This window comes from Ranitomeya imitator, unplaced genomic scaffold (genome assembly GCF_032444005.1).
Source record: "Ranitomeya imitator isolate aRanImi1 unplaced genomic scaffold, aRanImi1.pri SCAFFOLD_702, whole genome shotgun sequence".
Lineage (NCBI taxonomy): Eukaryota > Metazoa > Chordata > Amphibia > Anura > Dendrobatidae > Ranitomeya > Ranitomeya imitator.
In genome coordinates, this window is record NW_027193659.1 from 5,551 (window position 1) to 27,596 (window position 22,046).

The 22,046-nt window shown below is 41.9% G+C and overlaps 1 protein-coding gene across 1 annotated transcript; it reads left to right on the forward strand.

Moving 5' to 3' along the window:
• Window positions 1-1,134: 1,134 nt before the first annotated feature.
• On the forward strand, window positions 1,135-16,983 carry LOC138653850 (apolipophorin-like; the record flags this gene model as incomplete). Its single annotated transcript, XM_069743369.1, has 8 exons — window positions 1,135-2,707; window positions 7,000-7,202; window positions 7,313-7,475; window positions 8,008-8,117; window positions 12,197-12,319; window positions 14,943-15,084; window positions 15,489-15,550; window positions 16,795-16,983. Coding segments are annotated over exons 1-8 (1,242 nt in total), but the record flags the coding sequence as incomplete, so codon positions are not given.
• Window positions 16,984-22,046: the final 5,063 nt, after the last annotated feature.

The following is a 22,046-nucleotide window of genomic DNA, read 5'->3' on the forward strand; positions in this document are numbered from 1 at the left end:
AAAGTTTTTTTATTTTTATTGAAAGCAGCAGGGGGGCAGGATGGGAGACACAGGGGCAGAATGGGAGACACAGGGGACAAGAATCGAGACACAGGGGGCAAAAATGGAGACACAGGGGGAAGAGTGGAGATGCACGGGGCAAGAATGGAGACACAGGGGGCAAGAAGGGAGACATGGGGCAGAATGAAGACACAGGGGCTAGGATGGAGAAACAGGGGGCAGGATGGAGAGAAGAGGCAGGAAGGAGACATGAGGCAGGTTGGAGAAAGATGGGGCAGGATCATGGGGCAGAATGGAGACAAATGGGGCAGGATCATGAGGCAGGATGGAGACAGATGGGGCAGGATCATGGGGCAGGATGGAGACAGATCGGGTAGGATCATGGGGCAGAATGGAGACAGATGGGGCTGAATCATTGGGCAGGATGGAGACAGATGGGGCAGGATCATGGAGCAGTATGGAGACATGGGGCAGGATGGAGACACATGGTGCAGGATGGATACAATGGAGACAGATGGGGCAGGATCATGGGACAGATGGGGCAGGATCACAGGACATCACATGGGTGCAGAATGGATACTGATGATGGCAGGATGAAAGAACATGTGGCTGGAGCCTGGAATGAGACACACGGGGGCAAGGATGGGGGATATTATTACCATAGGGGCTAATTAAGGGATATTATTACTGCAGTCATGTATTTATTTTATTTTTTGAGTATACTGTTTTAAATGGGGTGGCGGTCCTGTTACTGCGTAGAGCGACACTATGTTGCCTTTTTTTTCTTCATCTGGTGTAGTGTAGAAGTTGGGAAAAAATTAAGTAATGTGTTATGCAAGCGATGCTCTAGATAACTGTGTTTTTTCCTGCAGAGACGAGCCCTGGCTGGAAGAAGTGATGGCGGTCTGTGCTGGATGAAGTTGAAAAGCAAAGATGAAGGACTTCACCTAGAGACGTCACTGGTGAGTCAGTGTGTTACCTTTACACTGACACTATACACTGTATACTATATACAGTGGCTCTGTGTACAATGTCACCAGTGATCACTGTATTACTTTTACACTGACACTATATACAGAGCTCCTGTGTATAATGTCATTGATTACTGTATAACCTGTACAATATATACAGCGCTCATGTGTATAATGTCGCTATTGATCACTGTATTACTTCTACACTGATACTGTATACAGAGCTCCTGTGTATGTCACTGGTGATCACTGTATTACTAGTACACTGTACACTATATACAGAGCTCCTGTGTATAATGTCACCGGTAATCACTGTATTACCTGTACACAGACACTGCATACTAAGTACAAATCTCCTGTGTATAATGGCACTTATGGTGATATTAGTATTGCTTTTTAATAAATAATCAGTATTGCAGTATTCAGTCACTATGTGGTGGTAATGTTTTCCAGCCATAGTGTGGTGGCATTTGCTCCTTGTATGTGCTATTATTTGGTCACAATGTGGTGGTAATATGTGGTCTGGACATGGTGTGGCAGTATTTGTTCCTTGTATGTGGTATTACAGGTCAGTATGTGGTGGTAATATGGTGTCTGGTTATGGTGCGGTGGTATTCGTCCCTTGTATGTGATATTATTGGTCATTTTAAAAATTGAAAAATATATAAAAATATACCAAAATTGTATTGGATATTTTAACAAATGAATAATAGGATAGAGTAGAACAGTGCTTAGCCAAAGAGTCTACCTTGTCATGGTGGCGGCTTAAAAAAATCTTTTAGCCAAAACAAAATCTGCTGGCTATATGTGTGATCTGGTGATGGGAACTGTTAATGTGTGTTTTTGGTGAGAAGGGAAGTTTTCCCAAGAGAGCGCCGTGGGGTTGTGGACAGTTCAAGGGATTGAGCCTGGGCAGAGTCTCAAGGGGTCCCCAAAAATGTTGCCAATATGGGGCCCCGAAATTCCTAGTGGCAGCCCTGATGGAGTCTAACACCATGAGAGATGCCAGCTTTTAAACTGTGTGCTGATGACGAGCTGGATGGTTCATTGTCTCGAGTCTACAGGGCACTGCATCCGTGGTTTCCATAAAGAATTTCACATTTTAATTCACCGTTTTCATTCATTATTTTTTTTCTTTTTACATTTTACAAAGCATCCCAACGTTTTGGAATTGTAGATGTACTGCATGTTAATAACCCCTCTAAATAATGATAAAAAATAATTAACTAAATAGGTCCAATGTTTCCCAATCTTCATGTATTCTAAGCTTTGTCTTGAATTACTTGCATGTCCTGAGTAAACTATTGTTTTAGTAACGGGAAACTTCTAAATCTGATTGTATTGCCAAGGTTTCATTAGATATAAACATTACATCAGATTTTCATCATTGACCATTCTAAGAAAAGAGGAAAACACTTCGACTTAATTCTTGCCTGACTTTGCATTAACGTACACTTGTGTTGCACAAGCCGAGGCGGATATTCAGATGTGTTTTGTTGAAAGTGTAACTCCTACCGGAACATTCATTTGTCTGATTCTTGTATTTTGCAGTAACTGTTCTGTCACCTTAAGTTTCTCCGTGCTTCCCATGGAATACCACTTAACAGACCTTGCAAATGTCACACACTACATCATTGAGGAGAAGCTAATGAAACCACTAAGAGAACTGTACAGCGTGAATCCTGTAGCGGAGTATTACCGGTTTAAACGAAGGATGATGGAGAGTCCATTCGAGTGTAGGTGACACTTACTTGGTGCAGTTCCATACAAGGTTGCCAACCATCCAGGACAGTCCATAAAACTAGGTCACTTTTTTGCCCCGTCCGTAAAAAAGTATTTAAGGCATCCATGATTTTTTTTTTAAGCCGAAGAAAATTATAAAAATTACTTTGACTAATTATCACCATTTTACAGTTCATAGTGAATGCAGCTGATGTTTTCATATTAGAATGATGGCCTGTAGACAGGTATCACTTACAATCCTAATGATTTATCATGGTTTTCCAATGTGTCTGTAAAAAATATTTTGTGCCTGTGATTTTTTGATAAGCTGTCCAGAAAAAATACAAAGTCAAGTTGGCAACCTTGGTTCCATATATAATATTCTGTCTTTACTAAACAATAAAATACACTGGCGCTAAAACTATACGTAAGGACTCCACAAGTGCCGCTGGTATCCCAATCGGATAATGTGCCCAATCCGACAAAAAAGCAAAAGAGACTACTATGTGACAGTGGGAATACCGCGCTACAGGTGGCTAAAACTGGTAAACGTGCGGGATAATCCTATGTTATACAGAACCGCATATGATCCTGAGCGGTAGCTGCTATAAAATATTTTAGTGACCGATTAGGGATCGCACTCATTAATGGTGACTACTGATGATATAATCCTTACTTGGTACAGCCGTATAGGTGTCGTCGCACGTGTGAACTGATAGCCTCAGATTCAGATGATGAATTTGCGCTCATAGAAGTCCGATGTGCCGGAGACAAGTCCCGTCCCTCTGGTAGGTAAGTGTGCAGCTATCTGGCACAGCCGTTAGCGGTGGCTGTGGGTATGGCAGGCAAGGGCTGCTTGAGTTGCGTGTAGAGCCAGAGACGTCCCGGCCGGAGGCGTCCCTGGATACACGTGGAAGATGGCCGACACCGCCGAGCAGTGAGTGACGTCACTAGGCCTCCGGCCGGGACGTCTCTGGCTCTACACGCAACTCAAGCAGCCCTTGCCTGCCATACCCACAGCCACCGCTAACGGCTGTGCCAGATAGCTGCACACTTACCTACCAGAGGGACGGGACTTGTCTCCGGCACATCGGACTTCTATGAGCGCAAATTCATCATCTGAATCTGAGGCTATCAGTTCACACGTGCGACGACACCTATACGGCTGTACCAAGTAAGGATTATATCATCAGTAGTCACCATTAATGAGTGCGATCCCTAATCGGTCACTAAAATATTTTATAGCAGCTACCGCTCAGGATCATATGCGGTTCTGTATAACATAGGATTATCCCGCACGTTTACCAGTTTTAGCCACCTGTAGCGCGGTATTCCCACTGTCACATAATATTCTGTCTTTATAATGTTATACTAACATAATATGCTAAGCCAAAGGTAAAGATAAAATGAACATTTACCCTGCTATAAGTAAGTATAAAGTAATAGTGCATATACAGTGGGTACGGAAAGTAATCAGACCCCTTTAAATGTTTCACTCTTTGTGTCATTGCAGCCATTTGGTAAATTCTAAAAAGTTCATTTGTTTTCTCATTAATGTACACTCTGCACCCCACCTTGACTGAAAAAAAAACAGAAATGTAGAAATGTTTGCAAATTTATTAAAAAAGAAAAACTGAAATATCACATGGTCGTAAGTATTCAGACCCTTTGCTCAGAGACTCATATTTAAGTCACATTCTGTCCATTTCATTGTGATCCTCCTTGAGATGTTCTACTCCTTCTTTGGAGGCCAGTTGTGTTTAATTAAACTGATAGGACTTAATTTGGAAAGGCACACACCTGTCTATATAAGACCTCACATCTCACAGTGCATGTCAGACCAAATGAGAATCATGGGGTCAAATGAACTGGCCAAGGAGCTCAGAGACAAGGCACAGATCTGGCCAAGGTTACAATAGAATTTCTGCAGTACTCAAGGTTCCTAAAAGCACAGTGGCCTCCATAATCCTTAAATGTAAGAAGTTTGCGACCACCAGAAATCTTCCTAGACCTGGCCATCCAGCCAAACTGAGCAATCGAGGGAGAAGAGCCTGGGTGAGAGAGGTAAAGAAGAACCCCAGGATCACTGTGTCTGAGCTCTAGGCATGCAGTAGGGAGATGGGAGAATGTTCCACAAAGTCAACTATCACTGCAGCCCTCCACCAGTTGGGCCTTTATGGCAGAGTGGCCCAATGGAAGTCTCTCCACAGTGCAAGGCATATGAAAGCACCCATAGTTTTCTAAAAAACACATGAAGGACTCCCAGACTATGAGAAATAAGATTCTCTGGTCTGATGAGACGAAGATAGACCTTTTTGGTGATAATTCTAAGCAGTATGTGTGGAGAAAACCAAATACTGCTCATCACCTGCCCAATACAATCCCAACAGTGAAACATGGTGGTGGCAGCATCATGCTATGGGGGTGTTTTTCAGCTGCAGGGACAGGACGACTGGTTGCCATTGAAGGAAACATGAATGCAGCCAAGTATAGAGATATACTGGATGAAAACCTCTTCCAGAGTTCTCTGGACCTCAGACTTGGCCGTAGGTTCACTATCCAACAAGACAGTGACCCTAAGCACACAGCTAAAATAACAAATGAGTGGCTTCAGAACAACTCTGTGACCATTCTTGACTGGCCCAGCCAGGGCCCTGACCTAAACCCAATTGAGCATCTCTGGAGAGACCTGAAAATGGCTGTCCACCAACGTTCACCATCCAACCTGACGGAACTGGAGAAGATCTGCAAGGAAGAATGGCAGAGGATCCCCAAATCCAGGTGTGAAAAACTTGTTGCATGATTCCCAAGACGATTCATGGCTGTACTAGCTGAAAAGGTGCTTCTACTCAATACTGAGCAAAGGCTCTGAATACTTATGACCATGTGATATTTTGGTTTTTCTTTTTAAATAAATTTGCAAAAATGTCTAAATTTTAGTTTTTTTTTCAGTCAAGATGGGTTGCAGAGTGTACATTAATGAGAAAAAAAATGAACTTTTTAGAATTTACCAAATGGCCGCAATGAAACAAAGAGTGAAAAATGTAAAGGGGTCTGAACACTTTCCATACGCACTGTGGATAACATAGGAAAAAATAAAAGGCGCTCCAAGTGTGTTACCCTCAATGGAATGCACAGCAAGCAAAAGATTGTATATGCTCACCTGCCTGGTTTGTGATCAGGCACAACTCCGCACTTGTAAGAATGAAGGGCTGCTGCTCCATCCACTGACCCACACACCAGTGGGTGCGCTGTCAGATTGAAGACAAGGATGGACAAGTGGGAACTTTCTCTTTACCCTGTGGCAGCACCTGGGAGTCGCCATTCTTTTTCCTGTTTGGTTTGAATATACTGCAAATAAAATTGAGTACTTACAATAACAAACACTGTTTTTGATAAAAAAAATGTAAAAGCCATCCCACTAGCACCTGGGTGTACCCAGTCGGGATGGTCCTAACCTCTAGTATTAAAACCTTACTAGGTGTCAAACGTTACCTCAGTGTGAATAAAGGCGAAGCAAAACTAGGGTGCAACTATGGACACCCTGCAATGGGAAGCTATATAACGTAACTCCCAGCTCAAAGTGTTTGTTAAGTTACCTATGTGATTTATATGCACTATTGCTTTTTACTTACTTACAGCAGGGTAGATGTTCATTTCGCTTCTCTCTTAGGTTTTGTCTGTTTAATGTCCAGTGTGAACATGCTCTTACATATTGCATATACTTATAGTCTTGTACTTCAACGTACACTCCAGCTCATTTCTTTCGGTCTTTCTTTAGTTTCTTGCACTCAGTGCACACAAGGGTATGGCCTCCCTTTCTTTGAGCTGGGCATTACTTTATATAGATTCCCATTGCTGGATGTCCATAGTTGGGCCCTGGCCCTGCTCGTCCCTTATTCACATTGATGGTTTTTTTGACACGTGGTAAGGTTTTAATATGAGAGGTTAGGACCGTCCGGATTAGATACACCTCGTCACTGGTTGGATGGCTTTTACACTTTTTTTAAAAAACAATTTTATGAATCCTAGTTGCAAAAATCAGTTTAGCCCAAATATATGCATTTAAATAATAAAAAAAAGGTCCCCAAAGGTGGAGAACGCCTTTAAAAGGTTTCAGACTGCCTAGAAAAGTGGTATTATGTGCAGTAGAGATATACCGTATGTTTCGACTCTGATGTTAGATGAATATCGTACACTATCCTGTAGTCAAGATCATAGAGACCTTATAAACGTAAGCTACGGGATCAGTTTGTCTTCTTTATGTATTTTTATGCTTTATTACCTCTGTCTCTTGTTTCACTAGATCACGCCGTGTTGATTGGAAACAAGCACATTGTGACCTTTGATGGAAACATTGCTGATCTGTCTTCTAAATGTAGCCTCCTGTTGGCCAAAGATTTTCTCCACGATACATTTACTATAATACTAAACCAAGGCACTAGTGGCCAGAGATCACTACACATAGAAATGAATCAGGTCGCCATTGACATCTATCCTGGACTAAAGGTAATATATGCTGACTCCATCCAACTTTGAAGTTTAATATTAAAATTTGATTTCTTGTAAAATTTGCACTCAGTGTTGCAGCAAATGTTGATCTCGATATTTCTTCACAGATAGAAGAAGACTGCCAGAACCTTGATCTTCCTACGTTTAAGAATGGAATATCAATAAAGAAGAATGCTAATAAAATTGAAGTCTCAAATCAGGAAGGAATAACTTTACAATGTGACAATCACTACGACGTCTGCAGTATTACCCTGGAAGGATGGCATCATGGTATAAGTCAAACTGAAGCAACTATGGATCCAGTGTAGTTAAATATTCAATATACATTGGATGCTCATAAATGTTCGAAGATGTGATCCATCAAACAAGTGGTGTAAAGTGATCATTACCTGACGCGCTTTGAGCCATCAAGCGCTATACTGTCACACGTTCTGGCCCATGAGCAGTGGACCTGTATAAAAGTGTGATTAAATCTTCTTTTTTCAGGAGCGCACTGCTCCCCATCCTCTTGACTTCCTGCTTGTTAGGGGGACGGTGCACTCCTGAAGATTCATAGTTCAGACCAGCTGCATGGTTGGGCTACTGGTCTGTACTGTGGACTATCCGAGGCTACAACTGCATTTTTCTGCCTGCCTGAAAAAGAAGGATACTGCAGAAAATGACGTTAGACAGGGCACAAAATGACTCACCTGCTTCATTAAAGACAATGGTGGCATTAAAAGCTGTGACAGAGCTACGGACAAGTGGCTGAAATGTGATACCAACCCGGCCTTGCATGACCTGTTTTATTTTGTAATTATAGGAGTCTCTGCTGGACTTTTTGGCACTAATGACAATGAAGCTGGAAATGATCTCCTGCTTCCAGACCATTCTCGTACAAACAGCACACACGACTTTTCACTGAAATGGCAGGTACGTATCCATTCTGCCTTGATCTTCATGAGTTTTTTTTTTTATATAATATAATTAATGTAATATATGATATACAAAAATATATTTAAAATACTGTTAGTATGTATTAGAAGAATTAATACTTAAAAAGAGAGTAGAAAGCTCACCAACTTGCTAATGAGATTGCCCGCTGAAATGTTCGAACGCGGCGAGTGCAATATTCAGCAGGCAGACTTCAGCGATATTTAGGCAATATAGGAGGAATTTCTTTACAACCACCCATGGCTAGCATAAAAAAGTTGTTTTGTTGAAGATCCATTAAAAAAATGAAAAAAAAAACACACATACAGGAGAACATAAAAACTGACCCGTTTAGAGCAACCCAACCGCTCTCATTCATAGCATAATGCCATGCAATGAATAAGAGCGGATGGATTGCTCGAAACACGTCAGTTTTATGTTCCCCTGTATGAATGTTTTCTTCATTACCTATTAATACTTGTATTTTTTGCCCTACCTTATCTGTACTAGCTCATAAATACTCTCTCCTACCTCATGAGATTGTATGCCAATTTTTAAAAAATGTAATACATTTTTTTTACATATGACACCCTATTAATATAATAACTACTTTTTTGGACTCAAACATTATTAATTTACATGAAAGTAAAACATAATTTATGAGTAATGCAAATTAACTATGTTCCCTGCTCCAGATTGATGGTAATGGTTCTTAATTATCTTGTGAATAGTTATTACATTGCCTATAGGTGACAGTTTAAACCCTTCCCAAAATCCACTATACGATTATGGCACAAATTATTAGGGAATGTATGAAGCGGGCTCAGCGGCTGAGCCCGTCCCATTCCCATGGGATGATGGCTGTGTTAAAAAGTTATCGTCTACCGCTAACAGCCAGAGATCAATCTCTGATAGCCGCATTTAAATCACACAAACTAGGGGGATTGCCATTCCGAGTCTCCCATTGGCCCTTGCATTCAAGAGGTGTGGAAGGGGTTTGTTGAAGACCCCTGTGAATGCCATCATGAAATTCCTATGATGACCAGCCAGTAGCTGGTGCTTATAGAAGACCATGGTTTGTCCTATACACTACAATACAGGTGTATAGCATAATCAGACGATCATTGGTTTTAGTCTTCTAGGGGACTGAAAAAGGAAAAAAACTAAATGTTTTTAAAAATATTAAAATACATTAAAAAAATCAAATCACTTTCTTTTCTCCCATTAAAGTAAAATATATTTGGTATCTCTGAGTCTGTCAAAATATAAAACTAACTAACGTGATCAGTAAACGCTGTAAAGAATTTTTTTTAAGAAACAAAAAAAGTGCAGTTATTAAATTAACACGATGCTGAAAAAAATGTTGTATCTATCCTGAAACACTATCGATATAAAATCCCTCATTCAGCTCCATCCTCAGAAAAATGATAACGTTATGGGTCATGGAAAATGGCGACACAATCTTCAATTTTTTTTTTTAACAAAGTTTTGAATTTTTTTTTACAACTAAAATAATTTAAAAAATTGATACATTTGGTAAAGTCGTGAACATACTGACCTGGAGAGTCATATTTCTGGGTCACTTTTAACACACAATCTAATATATAAAACTGAATGTGTGTGTGTATGTGTGTATGTCCGGGATTGGACATACAAAATTTTGCACAGTCACACGTCTGGACCCCGAGAGCGTCATAGGCTATGTTGTGAGGCAAAATTTTAACCCCGCGCTTTCCAATTCACCAAACAATTTTGCCCCTATCTACATAATGGAGAAAAAGTGAAAAGAAAAGTGTTGGAGGCAAATTGACAGCTGCCAGATGTGAACAAGGGGAACTTAAAGAGTGAGAGCGATGGCGCCAAAGAGTATATACCGTACAGTTGCTAAGGTGGGGCCCCGACATGGGATACTCACCACACACGGGGATATGAACACACACACATAAGGCACCACACACTACCATGTGCTTGAACACATATACCACCCTCAGCACACATTTCACCACACATACACCAACCTCGCCACATAAAAGTCGAAACACAAAAGTCGCCGCTCAAAACTCGCCACGCGCAAAACTCGCCACATGCAAAACTAGGCTCACGCAAAACTCGCCACACGTGCAAAACTCACCTCATGGAAAACTCGCCACACGCAAAACTTGCACACGCGGAAAAATTGCCACATGCACAAAAGTTGCAACACATGCAAAAGTTGCCTCACACAAAACTTGCACATACTCAAAAGGCACCACACATAATACTTGCAACGCGCAAAACTTGCCACGCGCAAAACTCGCCATGCGCAAAACTTGCTGCACACAACTTGCTACACTAACCTGTCACATGCAACTCGACACACAAGAAGTTGCTACACAAAACTCATCTCACAAAAGTCGCTACATGCATGTCGCCACACGCAACTCAACACACACAACTTGACACATGAAACTCGCCCTAAACACACACACAGGTCTGGTATTATCCTTCAAAAATAAAAATCTCATTAATAAGCAAACTAAAAGAGCAACAAATGTACCATATAGGTAATACGGCAGCTGTCAGTCACATGACCTGTCTATTATGTGTATGTGTGAGCTAATATATACTGCCGGGGGGGAGGGCTTCCTGTTGGCTGGGGATTTATCAGGCTGCCAATTTAGCTTACAAATACTGAGGTAAAAATACTGACCAAATAACGTGTGAACGCGGTCTAATACAGGAGGAGATGACACACAGATATATACTATATACAGGAGGAAATGACACAGGTATATACTATATACAGGAGCAGATGACACAGGTATATACTATATACAGGAGCAGATGACACACAGGTATATACTATATACAGGAGGAGATAACAAACGTATATACTATATACAGGAGGAGATGACATACAGGTATATACTATACAGGAGGAGATGACACACAGGTATATACTATATACAGGAGGAGATGACAACCTGGTATATACTATATACAGGGGAGATGACATACAGGTACATACTATATACAGTGGAGATGACACACAGGTATATACTATATACTGGAGGAGATGACACAGGTATATACTATATACAGGAGCAGATGACATACAGGTATATACTATATAAAAGAGATGACACATGGGTATACAGAGGAGGAGATGACATACAGCAGGTATATACTATATACAGGGGAGATGACACAGGTATATACTATATACAGGAGATGACATACAGATATATACTATATATAGGAGGAGATGACATACAGTTTTATAGTATATACAGAAGAGATGACATACAGGTATGTAATATATACAGGAGAAGATGACACATGGTATATACAATATACAGGAGATGACATACAGCAGGTATATACTATTTAAAGGGAAGATGACATACAGGTATATACTATATACAAGAGAAGACATACAGGTGTATACTATATATAAGGGAGATGACAAACATGAAAATGAGGGGTGTGAGGTGAAAATGAAAAGGTGTGAGTGCAAAATGAGAGGAGTGAGGGAAAATAGTGGAGTGATCGGAAAATGACAGATGTGAGGTCGAAATGACAAGTGTTAGGGGGGAATGAGAGGAGTGACAGGGAAAATAAGAGGAGTGAGGGGGAAAATGAGAGGTGTAAGGAAGAAAATGAGAGGCATGATGGGAAAATAAGAGACGTGAGGTGCTATAACTAACCACAGATATTTACTATGCCCAGGCAACGCCGGGCTCTTCAGCTAGTGTGCTATAAAAATATATAAAACTGAAGCCCAAAAAAGTGTCAGAATTGCTTTATTTTTATCCCAATCTTTCTACACTTATAATTTAAAAAAAAAAATTACATTACATCGAATGGCAAAATGAATGGTGTTATTCAAACGTACATATCGTCCTTAAAAAAAAATCCCTCATGCAGCTATTTCGAGAGAAAAATAAAAAATGTTATGGCTCTTTGAAAAAAGGGAGGAGAAACTAAAATTGGCTGCATCGTGAATGGGTTAAAATAATCCCTAAAAATCAGTATTAGTTTCCTACTGTAGAAACATTACAACATATGATGATTTATTTTCATTTTCACGCTTTCTGTAGGTTGACAGTCAGTGTAGTTCCGGAAGAAAGAAGGTGAAGGCCTGTACCACTGCACCTCATCAGAAGCTATGCAAAGCCTTCTTCCAAGGGGGGCAATCTGTGCTCAGGAACTGCTTCAGAGTTGTAAGATTTTAGAAAAACTATTTTAAGAAAATGTTAAAGTTGTGTAGATCTAAGATTGTAGATCTGTTAAGGTACCGTCACACTCAGCGACGCTGCAGTGATATAGACAGCGAGCCGATCGCTGGAGCGTCGCTGTTTAGGTCGCTGTAGAGACGTCAAACACAGTAACTCCAGAACGATGCAGGAGCGATCCAGTGACGTAACGGCGACTCACTTATCATTCTCGCTGGTTGTTAGCTCCATGTAAAACATTGCTGGCATCGTTGCTTTTGCTGCCAAACACGACGATACACTCCGACCTGATGACCAAATAAAGTTCTGGACTTCTAGCCCCGACCAGTGATATCACAGCGGGATCCAGATCGCTGCTGCGTGTCAAACACAACGAGATCGCTATCCAGGACGCTGCAACGTCACGGATCGTTGTCGTTCTCGTTGTAAAGTTGCTCAGTGTGACGGTACCTTTAGTCTTCTGTGTGACTACAAAGGGTAAATGCGCTACTACACCTTAGATAAGGTATCTGGTCAACGGCTATCTCTCTTGACTCCACTGTAAACATGAATGTCAAGGATAACAGTAGTATTTCAGAGATTACATAGGAGAGATCACCAAGATCCCTCCGCTGCCACCAGTTTTTAAGGAAAAAGCAACTCTTCTGCCTCCAATTGTCAGGGCAGTTATGCAATTCACTGACCAAGGATGTTCGAGGCTGCGGCTACTTCTACTACAAGGCCGGTTATTGGGGAACTTACAGTGAGGATTCCAGCTCATAGAATATATATATATATATATATATATATATATATATATGTATATATATGGTACAGTCACTGCTAACTTCACAATAACAAAAACGGAACCACTAGTATCTGCCACCGCCAATCGTTTATTATTATCAGCCTTTATTACAGGCTGATTGGACACCAGTTACAGGTAGCGCATGTCTTCAGGTGTGCGGTTTACATAGCAAAAGAACAGAGCTATTCAATTTTATATATTTAATCCAGAAAGGTAGGTAGTGTTTATAGAAAATATACAAAGATGTTACAAAATGTGAGCAAAACAATATAGTATATAAATTTACATTGAATAAGAAGGAACAACGAAAGAAAATTACTAAACCTGATTTCCTGAAAATAGCTCAGAGCTCAGCAGAGAAGGTACTCCTTAGGAAAATGGAAAGAACCCAAAGCAAGCTGTACCTTCCAAGACTGACGAGAATGACCCAAATCCAAATACTGATTTTTAATAGATCAAGGTTACGCTCCCATACCTCCCCTTGGTGAGCTCATGTGGGGGCTGATTGTAGGATATTCTAGATCTTTCAGAATTTTATGAGATCCCCAACTTACAGAATATTTTTGCCCCTGGAGGTCCCAGGCAGATATTTTCGTCATGTTTCTCATCACGATTTCATCATTACATGAAGATGAAACATGAACTGGATAGTATCATCGATCTACGACACAGAAAATATATCTTCCATAAATATTGGATTGAAGTAAAACCTCAATATTCATTACTAACCGCTATCTCCAAAACATCTATGAAGATTCTTTGATCATTGCTTTGATTAATGGAAGCTCTTTGGTTTAGAAGTGTAGTTTGCCATCTCTGAATAAACAAATCTCAGACTTGATGTAGTTTTCCCAGCAAATCTCCCTGATGTAACCACATGATCACTGCAGGAGACCTCTACTTCAATTGAGATAGCTACTGTATGTCATCTCTCTCACTTCCTACTTATAAATAATGTTCTCTTTTCTCCAGCTATAATTAGTTTTTCTCAGCCACAATCCCATTTGCTCAAGGTGAGGGGGATATGTCCTCTCTCTGAAGATGTCTTATGGATTTTTTATTTTTTCTCTATGACAATGAACATTCAAAAAAAAAAGCAGAGTAAATCGCTGCCAGTCTAATCTGACAGGAGTTTACCTCACTTCAGAACAAGAGTATTGAACAATCAATCTTCTTGCACCATCTGTTGTGGAAGAGTCAGAAGGCCCCCATACATGTTGGATCTTTTGCCGGATCTGACAAAATTTGAGAATTCAAATTACCCTAAGATATTAAAAAAGTGACCATTTATTCCTATAGTACTCAGGTTGTTTAAAATATATAGGATGTCCCCACCTACAGAATCACATTAGCTTTGAAGGGAACCTGTAACCTTAATATACTCAACTAATGCCATCTTCTAAGGGATCGGGTACTGTTCTGCTCCTCTTCTCAGTTGCATCACTGCCCTTCAAACTCTCTATGTCATGCTGCGCACTTTCACAATGTAAGTCTATGGAGCAAACAGAACAAGGCTGCATAGGCTTTAATAATTAAAGAGACTTCCGGCTCAGGCATAGTGTATAGAGTCATCCGTACAGTCTGAAGTGCAGTGACGTCACTGAGAAGAGGAGCAGAACAGCATTGGATCCCTTAGAAGACTGCAGTAGGTGAACATATTAGCACACTAATAATACACTACATACACATACACCCAGTTGGACACACGTTTAGAAGATAAGCATGGCTTCAGTTTCAGAAGTGGATGTCATAAGACAATCTCTTATTTTCTTGTCGTCTTAAAATCCATACATCACCTTACTGTGTTTCAATATTTGTCTTCAGGTTCCACCTGCTCCATTTTATAGAATGTGTGTAGAAGACATTTGTGATTCACATGAGATTAAACCCATCTGTAACTTGGCGGCTGCATATGTCCATTTATGCAACAGAAACTTTGTTCCTATAGAAATACCTTCCCAATGCGGTGAGTATATTAAACCACACAAAAATTGTGAGACACGGAGAGAGAGAGAGAATACAGCCATAACAACTCATTGTTTCCTTACTAAAGCATTAATGACGGTAACATCATTCTTTGAGAATACTTTTCTTAAGGCAAATTCACGGAAAAGAAAAATGGACGGATAAATGTGGAAAAATAGCAAATCCTATTGAAATATTGCAATCTATAAGTGAACTGCAACTTTTAGATTATTTATTTTCCAGCGAGAAAAACATAAATCTCAAATATGTCACGGTGAAGAAACCCCGAGATCTGACACCCTTCATTGCTGATTTAAATTAGAGACTTTTACCACTGATGTAAATGGAGAGTTGGCTCCAGGGCCGGTGGTTCTCTACATTGACGTCTCTGGGTGTTACTGTAAGGGTACCGTCACACTATACGATTTACCTACGATCACGACCAGCGATATGACCTGGCCGTGATCGTAGGTAAATCGTAGTGTGGTCGCTGGGGAGCTGTCACACAGACAGCTCTCCAGCGACCAACGATGCCGAGGTCCCTGGGTAACCAGGGTAAACATCGGGTAACTAAGCGCAGGACCGCGCTTAGTTACCCGATGTTTACCCTGGTTACAAGCGTTAAACTAAAAAAAAACAAACAGCACATACTTACATTCTGGTGTCCGTCAGGTCCCTTGCCGTCTCTGCTTCCCGCACTCAGTGACTGCCGGCCGTAAAGTGAAAGTGAAAGCACAGCCGCTGTGCTCTGCTTTCACTTTACGGCCGGCAGTCACAGTGCGGGAAGCAGAGACGGCAAGGGACCTGACGGACACTAGAATGTAAGTATGTGCTGTTTGTTTTTTTTTAGTTTAACGCTTGTAACCAGGGTAAACATCGGGTAACTAAGCACGGTCCTGCGCTTAGTTACCCGATGTTTACCCTGGTTACAAGCGAACGCATCGCTGGATCGCATCGCTAGATCGCTAGATCGGTGTCACACACACCGATCTAGCGATGACAGCGGGAGATCCAGCGATGAAAGAAATTTCCATACGATCTGCTACGACGTACGATTCTCAGCAGGATCCCTGATCGCTGCTGCGTGTCAGACACAGCGATATCGTAACGATATCGCTGGAACGTCACGAATCGTACCGTCGTAGCGATCGAAATGTTATAGTGTGACGGTACCCTAAGAGTCGAGTCTTATAAATACAGAAGATATGAATGTTACTTGAAACTGAATATTTGACATTATTCTCATTGTGTGGGTGAATTCTATGACAGGTCTGAACAGTTTATGCTATGGAGATTTAGTCCTAATTCCTATCCATACAGCACAGCTGCCTTATAACAGTGTAGAGTTTTATTGCTAGGGTTTTATAATGGAAAGTTTCGGAACTTTTGTAATATGCCGTATGTTTCAGTTTTTCACAATTGTATTCTGTAATTGAGAACATTTTGGCTCATATCCAGCAAACACCATTGAGAAGTATAAGTGATCACATCTGAAAGATTTCTATAATTGTAGTCAATGCTCTGTGAGCTAAAAAGCCTAGACTTCAAGCTTACATATTTAAAGGGAACCTGTTAATGGGTTTTTAGATCCCAAAGTATTGTAACCGCAAAAAAGTATCTGGAATTATGATTACTTCAATACTTTTATATTATAAGTATGTGTCTCTGTTGTCTCGCAATCCATCTGAAAATTCTTATGCAACTCATGCAGGTGCTGTCATTTTCGGGGTTGGCACATGCACGGGTGGATAGTCCAGCTCTTGCAACATCATCAAGTCGTTACTGTGCACGCATGTTCCCCAGGAATGACAGCACCTGCATAAAATATCAGCCAGGAGAGAAGATCACAGAGAAGGGTGACCTGTCAATCACTGGCAGGAGGCCAGAAGTAGGAAAAGGAGTAATTAGTGCAGGCCAAGTCCCTGATCTCATGTGCATAACAATTTGCTGATAGATTACAATGCAATGAGGACAGAGACTTATCCTACAAAATGTATGGAAGTAACCATCCATACAGGAACTTTACTGTGATGAAGTTACTTTGGGGTCTAAAACCTTCTAAACAGGTTCCGTTTAAAACACTGCGTCAAATCAGTAAAGAGGAAAGGTGTCTGCAACTATTAAAACAATTAACTAAACTAGAAAAAATGCAAATGTAATATTTCCATTCACTCCAAGGAAGCATCTTGAAACAGTAAGGAATTTATTACACAGCATACAGTATATAAATTGTATACCGTAGTATATAAATTGTATTTTTACATTTAGAAAAGTCTATAAATATCAGATGAGTTGGGGCCCAACTTTCTAGCTGATTAATGTGACTTTAGCACTCTGGTGAGTATCACATCCCCTTTATTGTTAACCAGTCTCATTTCCATACAATTTATAGGTCATGTATCAGGGATTTTGAGCCAGTGTTTTGGAATCAAAAAGTCACAAATGCTTTGTTTTGCTATAAGAAATTGTAATTTTGTAATTTTATGCTGTTTTTACCACTTTTCAAAAGATTGCAAGTTAACCATGCAAACATATATACTGTGTATATATATATGTTTTTTTTTTAAGTTGCATCCTCCAGTAAAGCAGTAAAGGAGTGGCATAAAAAGTTAAATAACATTTCTAGACAAAAGTGTAATGTCTTAAAGTGTGCTAATATTATGTTCTGAATTTTTTTTAATGTATGTGTCTTTCTTTGGTTGGTCAAGAAACAGACTACTGTTCCTACTATCCTGAATGTGACTTTAGAGTTGCTGTTTGCTGTTATCTCATTGTCTGCTATCTTTGAGGGACAGAGACATAGGGTAATTGAACAATAGATACTTGCCAATATGTTGGTTACCCTTTGTATAAGTCAAGCTAGTTTGTTGACATGCAAAACAGAGGATGAACTATGCAGATTGATTAAATATTCAAACAATACGCGTTAATCTCATCACACCTTTCTCTTATTGATTAAATACTCAAATAGTGCGAATTAATCTCATCACACCTTCCTCTTAACCTCTGGATGATGGCTTGAAGAACAACAGTTGTGAACTATATAAAGGGGGATATTCCACTGTATCAAGAGAACCAGAGACTCTTTACAAAACCACAGCCAGGAACACTCTACAGGACAGAAGCCAGGACATCATGGCTCCATCACGAGGGACACAGATTTGACATTCTACAGGATATCAGTTTGGGGGAACATGGTCCCAGCTGAAAGAATTCAGATCTGCTCCATTGACCATCACTGAACCCATGGATACGTTTGGGAAAGCCAGGATTGGGACCCACCGGTCACCTGACTCCATGGAGATGTAGGAAGAAGCCACGTTGTGACTCTTCGGTCACCTGGCCTCAACTTCCTAAGTTTGTTGTTGCTTCCTCTCTGTGCATGCCACAGGTGGGGGTAGTCAGCCCTGGAAACTCCATAGTCGCAGCTGCTATAATCCCTGTAAGTCAGCAGAAGGGTGACACTGTAATTTTGCACCATCGTTGGTATTTTGCTGGAACTGTTCTATATGTTATTTGTCTGTTTGGTGGATCAATAAGGTATTGCCACACTCTTTTACCCCCACCCTGTGTTGTCTTACTAGTATTATACCTAATGTAATAGGAGAGCGGGCGTTCAGTGGGAGGAACCCTGGTCCATGCAGTCTCAAGCCAGTGGAATAGAGCACCTGCTGACCCCTGTGTCTCTACATTTTGGTGGCAGCAGTGGGATACTACTCGGCCTGGCGAATCTCGGGGAGCTGCAGGGGACTGGTGTTCATAGACATGGACCAAGGTCTCCACAACCAGGGAGGCATACTGACAGACCCAGCAGACCATAGGTGAGGCATACACAGCAAGTTTAGGATGCCACTGTATCCAACCCCTCCAGCTCTGCCTTGAGAAGAGGACCAGGGTGGATATATAACCGCAACAAGAAACGGTAACTACAGGAACTGTGCCGGCTTCGACGGATTGAATACTAGGCCACTGACACTCAATTCGAGGAACCATCGGGTGAGGAGGACGCGATGTGTGGATGCAATGGATACGAGTCGATTCTCGTCAATTACGTGTGGAGTGTAGTCTGTTTGGTGGTTTAATAACATATTTCCACACTGTGTTACCCTCACCCTGCGTTGTCTGAGTAGTATTATTCCCACAGTAAAAGGAGAGCGGGCGTTCATTGGGATGAGCCCTGGTCCATGCGGTTTCGAGCCAAGGGCACCTGCTGACCCCCGTGTCTCCACACCCCCTGTCTTAGCCATGTTCTAGTGAGTAGAAACAGATGAGATAATGCAATTTACCAGATTCGCAGTTGCTCAGAGTCATTTGGATTTTGGAGCAGCGGCGCAGTACTTAGCATACTATTGCTTTACAGGTTTGATGTCTAGATCCTTGGCAAGTATGGTTTTGATACATAGCTCTTGCCCTTGCAGCACTCTAATATCCCAAAAATACCACATGAAACCCCAAGATAAAAGTGGCCCTAGTGTGTATCTGAGATAGGCATAACAGATGGTGATCCTCCTTGGCGACAGGGTCTTTACTGCACTTCCAAGTATGTTGGAGTTATATAAACAAGACGAAAAGAATAGAAATTCCAGTAAAGTCTCCAAAACTGATATGTATCCAGCAGTAATAGCTGAGTCTCCAGATGCTGCGGCGTACGGCAGTTGTCGCACGCTATGCTGCTTCTTAATGTGCTGCATCCGTCCAGATAGTGATGATCAGTAGTGTTGAGCGATACCTTCCGATATCGGAAAGTATCGGTATCGGTTTGGATCGGCCGATATTCAAAAAATATCGGATATCGCCGATACCGATACCCGATCCCAATGCAAGTCAATGGGACCAAAATATCGGAATTAAAATAAACCCTTTCTTTCCTTGTAGGTTCATTCTACATGAAGGAAAACAACTAAGAATAATGCCGGATGTATTTGGGGAGGTGGCGGAGACATTAAAGTCATAGAGGTTTATCCCAATCAAATAGAATAGCATGTTTTTTGTTTTTTTTTAAGACGTTCGGAGTGACAAAGATATTGACTATGTAAATTTTTTTTTTATTTTGTCAGATATTGATGTTTCACTATTCCACGCCCTTCCCCTTCTTTTTTTTCTTTTTTTTTTTCTTTTCCCACACTTTCATCTTCATCATCATCAGCATCTTTGACATCAACTTCTTCACCTTATTCATCTTCTTCTTCATCTTCTACCTATTTTTTTTTTTTTATTACATTCTTCATATTCATTTTATTCAACTATTATTATTCTTCTTATTCTACATATTCTTTTTATTCCACTGTTATTATTCTTCCTATTCTACTTCTTCATCATATTCTCATTTGTGACAGGCATTCCCGTAGTTGTTATCTATAAAAGTTTGAAGATTACACCTTCCGTTCTGCCAGTCACAAAAGTTACATTTGTCCGCGTTCAGTTTGGCCTGCAGCATCAGGCTTTATCCAGGGGCACCACGAGGAGGAACGGACTCACCCCCATACACTGCTTAGTCTTCTTCTGCATATAATTTAGATAATATCTTTTGCTCTGATATTAAGTCTTATGCTTAATGTTCTTCTGCTCTTTGTTCTGCAGCCTCTTGTTCTTCTGCTTCTCGGTCTTCCATGTTGTCGTCTCCAGGGTCGTCGTCTCCAGTGTCGTCATCTCCGCCGTCGTCGTCTCCGCCGTCGTCGTCGTCGTCATCGGGGTGGTCTTCCGTGTCGTCGTCATCGTGGTGGTCTTCCGGGTCGTCGACGTTAGGGTCTTCAACTTGGAAATGTAGCAGAAGGTACAAGAAGGCTGAGAAAATGCCAAGAACCAGCTGATGGAACTGGAACTCGGATGGCTACCCGAAGGTTCAAGAGCCTATGGAACTACCGAGGACCAGCTGACGTTACTGGAACCCGGTTACTAAGCAGGAGGTACCCGTGCTAAAAAGCACTACCAAGGACCGCCTGACGTTGACGGAACTCGGATACCCAGAAGGAGGCACCTAAGCCAAAGGCTCTGCCCGGAACCAGCTGACGTTACTGGAACCAGGATGGGGAGCAGAAGGTACAAGAGCAAAAGACACTGCCGAGAACCAGCTGACGGTACTGGAACCCGGATGGGTAGCCGAAGGTCCAAGAGCCAATGGAACTACCGAGGACCAGCTGACGTTACTGGAACCCGGTTACTAAGCAGGAGGTACCCGTGCCTGAAAGCACTACCAAGGACCACCTGACGTTGGTGGAACTTGGATACCCAGAAGGAGGCACCTAAGCCAAAGGCTCTGCCCGGAACCAGCTGACGGTACTGGAACCAGGATGGGGAGCAGAAGGTACAAGAGCAAAAGACACTGCCGAGAACCAGCTGACGGTGCTGGAACCAGGTGGTGGACCCGAAGGCCCACAGGAGAGGAGAGAACAGCTAGGCCGCGAGGCAGCCGCAGTTACCGAACCCCAACAGTCCTACAGGGGGAGCTGGGCCTACTGGCACTACATAACCAGCCTTGACTACCAGTTCACGCAGCCCACATAGGAAGCTCCTAAACTGGAGGCACCCTGGAGTTGGCTAACTCGACCGCACCACGACGGGGCAAGCATAGGCGTCTCAGTGAAGTTGACACAACCCGGAAACAGCTGACGGTGCTGAAACCAGGCTTGGCACGAGGGAGTACCTGTGACAAGAACACTGCCGAGAACCAGCTGGCGGTGCTGGAACCCGGATGCGTTGCCCCAGTGTGCAAGAGCCAATGGCACGACCGAGGACCAGCTGACGGTGCTGGAACCCGGTTACTAAGCTGTAGGTGCCCGCGCTTAAAAGCACTACCAAGGACCGCCTGGCGTTGGCGGAACTCGGATACCCAGGAGGAGGCACCTAAGCCAAAGGCTCGGCCCGGAACCAGCTGACGGTGCTGGAACCAGGTGGTGGACCCCAAGGCCCACAGGAGAGGAGAGAACAGCTAGGCCGCGAGGCAGCCGCAGTTACCGAACCCCA